Source organism: Microtus ochrogaster, unplaced genomic scaffold (assembly GCF_000317375.1).
Source record: "Microtus ochrogaster isolate Prairie Vole_2 unplaced genomic scaffold, MicOch1.0 UNK41, whole genome shotgun sequence".
In the NCBI taxonomy this organism is placed as follows: domain Eukaryota; kingdom Metazoa; phylum Chordata; class Mammalia; order Rodentia; family Cricetidae; genus Microtus; species Microtus ochrogaster.
Window position 1 is genome coordinate 1866117 of NW_004949139.1, and position 3480 is coordinate 1869596.

Here is a 3480-nt window from a genome sequence, read left to right on the forward strand (position 1 = left end):
GCTGTTGTTTTTATTCTTGAGTGCGTGTGTATATGCACAATCAGATTGTGTTGGGGTGGGTCTCAGGTCTTTCTGTGAAATGGTTCACAGGGGGCTACAGTTGTAGGGATCTGTTTTTCCATCCCCATCACCCAGTCTTCTGGGTGGGGTTTGCCTCAGGTTTCAGGGGGAGTTGCACATAAAGTTTCTGAGCGGTGAGGATTTGTGGAGAGGCCTCAGCTACATTTACCTTGTTACTCAAGATCACAGACTCTCCCCAGTGCTGGTAACTAGACCTAGGACCTTGCACAGGTTAGGTAAGCACTTCACACTAAGCTGTAACCTTGACCAGCACCCTGGCGAGCAGTTGATACTGCTCCCTTCATCCTCTAGGCTGAGCCTGGCCTCTCAAGCTGTGGTGGCAGCTACCTCTAGAAAGCCCAATTTCATTACACTGGTTGAGATTATCCTCCCTGGTCCCAAGGGCTAGACAGTCAGTGCTCACAGACAGGCTATACTTGAGAGAAATCATTTAGGACTGAGGAATACATGGGCCCCTTAGCATGTCTGCCCTTCTGAGAAAATGTACTTGTGCCCACCGAAGACCAGCTAATTTAACTCATTTCTCAGTCTGACATTGATATGACAGGTGATAGATTAGATATTAAATGCTGGGTTTTGCAGGCTCGGAAGTAGTTATAATTAGCATTCACTTATAGTTAACACTTAATTATTTTCTTCTGTTTGTGATTCAGGTATGTTTAATTTTACTCCTCACCCTCTTAAAACCCCTCAAAGGCAGTGATGATGTCATTGTCTTCTGTTTCCCATGTAGCTTCCAGGACAGGAAAAACAAGTAGGGACTAAGAAAACACCTGTTTTGGTTGGTTGATGGGTACAGAACATTTGGATAGGCGGTTCCAAGGGGTGATGGGAAGTGGACCAGATAGTGAATCTCTTCTTCATTATTTGACTTATTGACAAAAATTGAATCAATCTTTATACCTAGTACTTTGCATTCAGAAAGCACTTAGCAGCTTTTGAGTCTAACTGACCTTGTATCATAGAGATGCTAATATTCAAAGAACTGTATAGGTGAAAGGCCTTTCTTTTCTTGTTGATCCTCCTAGAGTAGTGACATAGTAGGCAGTTGTGCAGGAGGTGGAAGAGGACAGTTGTGCTCTCAGAGACTGTGGGGGTCTTGGGGGCTAATACAAAGTGCTGGGAAATATTTACCCACGTCCGTGATCCCATGGGTCTGTTAGCAGACAAATGGCAGATTCCCAGGGAAAAAGGGCATTGGGGTAAGAATACTGGCATTAATGCCTAATCTTGGACCATGCTGGGGAGATAGCTCAGCAGGTAAAGTTCTGCTGCCCAGTCATGAACCTGAGTTCATATCTCCAGTACCCACCTGAAAGCTAAGTGCTGTGGTTTTCTCTCTAGTCCCAATGCTGGGAAGGCAGAGACAAGCAGATCTCCAAGTCTAAGGATTTGGTTGTAAAACTGAATGAGAAATCGGCTTTTATTTTAAAACAGAAATCATTTATGATTATTACCTGTCAGAGGTACTGTGCTGTTTGCACAGGAGCAAGGAGGCTTATGTGGATGCATTTTGCAGATGAAGAAGCAGACGAAAAGAGATTATGTTATTTGTCTAATGTCATATGACCATGGTTCCATAAAATTAGTGTTCAGACCCTGGTCACTTTAGAAAACCAGGCTTGTTCCTTGTTGAAGGGCACCATGTCCCAAAGAACAGGGCTGCAGACCAACTTTGAATGCTGTGTTTTCCGTCTACTGGGTGATAAGAGCATTCACTTGAGTACAAGAGTCTTTGCAGTCAGTCCTTGACAAGCTCTAGAGTAATCTGTGGGTTTTCTCTGAAGTCTCAGAATTTCTGTGCTACCTTTAGTGGGTTGAGTGCTATTGACTTGTTGATGTATTCAGAGCTGGTAAATGGAACTACTTTTCTTCTGTTCAGTTATGGGAGATAATCTGATTTACTGAGCGTGCTTTTTCTCTTGGGTTCCAGGTGCATTGGAGTGACTGACTGGGACCGCCAAGATGACACTCCATGCTACCCGAGCAGCCACGTTACTCTCTTGGGTAAGTAACTTTCTTTTTTTGCGGTACGTCTTCAGGAAAGATGTGTATCAGAAAAACATTCTATCAGTCAGTGCTCTGCAAAGTCCTCTTGTTTACAGACCAGGCAGTTTTCATATTGCCAAAGATTGCTGCTGCTGACAGTGATAACTTGTAGCTCTATGCAGGGTTCTCTGAGGTATTCCTTTTGGTCATGGAACAGAACATTGGGACGCCGTGCAAACCCATTCATCTGTTCTGCAGTTTTTTGTTTTTTTGGTGTGACAGGGTCACACTATGTAGCTAGCCTTGCCTGGCCTCTGCTCCTGAGTGCTGGGATCAGATGTTGTACCTACCACCCCAGGCTCTATACTGTTCTGACTGTGAGCCTTGTTGGCCCACATTGGCAGGAACTTTGGTCTTCAAAGACCTAATCTTCGAATGTCTTCCTCACTTTCTCAATTATGCTTCTGTCTGCTTCCATTATCCTATTTCTTCCTTGTCCTCCTTTTTAATATTGTTCTTAGTGGGCTGCAAAGCTGTTGTTTCACTAAATAAAAATAGCAGCAGCCATATGTAATATTCACTTGGCACAAGCTTTCCTGCACTCACAGTAGGAAGATCATTAAGTCTTTACCTAAATCCAGAGATAGATGCAAATGAGTTGCAATATTATGTGCGGCTTAGGATTGTATTGCTATTCTAAAGTACAGGATTCGTAGATCCACTCTTTATTATAGCTACTCTCAAAAATCTTGAATAGCAGAGTTTAGTCCAAATACCCAGTCTATGGTATTATAAAAGTGATGTACATTGTATATATCTATAACCATTAGGAAGTTAAGGGTGATTTTTTTTTTTCCGGTAGCAAATGCGCTAGTTTATCAGGGATGTCATGTTCAGTCCCTGTGCAATTCACATATTTCTCAGTGTGCACCTTTACTCATTAGTTCATCCAATTCTGAACGTTTGCTCAGTATTCTTGATCGGCCAACCATTTCCATAACAGGATTGATGAGCCCTGGGTTTTCTGCAAATGCTTCGTTGACTTTTCCCAATAGAGAAGAGTTCACTGGCAGCCTTCACACCACCCAAAAGCTAGTCTTGTTTGAATAGATAGAAGACTAGCTTTTTTTTTTTTTTTTTTAGATTTATTCATTAGGAGTGGAGAAATGTTCAGCAGTTAAGAGCATTTGCTATTGCTCTTGCAGAGGACCCAGGTTTGGTCCTCACCCGTCATATGGTGGCTCACAACCATCTATAACTCCAGTTCCAGGGTTTCCATCTTCTGGCCTCCTCAGATACTGCATGCATTTGATGCACCTGGATACAAGGAGGCAAAATGCTCATGAATTAATTTTATAAAATAGCATTTTAAAACATGGCTTTTATTATGTCAAAAGAATGGTATAGGCC

General features: G+C 42.6%; 1 protein-coding gene across 7 annotated transcripts in view; it reads left to right on the plus strand.

Moving 5' to 3' along the window:
• Positions 1–3480, plus strand: part of Numa1 (nuclear mitotic apparatus protein 1) — a 78106-nt gene that overhangs the window by 38050 nt on the left and 36576 nt on the right. For all 7 annotated transcript variants that reach the window (XM_005368798.1, XM_026790102.1, XM_026790101.1 and 4 more), the window contains one exon: positions 2015–2088. In XM_005368798.1, coding sequence (XP_005368855.1) covers positions 2047–2088 — 42 coding nt within the window. In that variant the 5' untranslated portion in view covers positions 2015–2046. The remainder of the gene's footprint in view (positions 1–2014; positions 2089–3480) is intronic.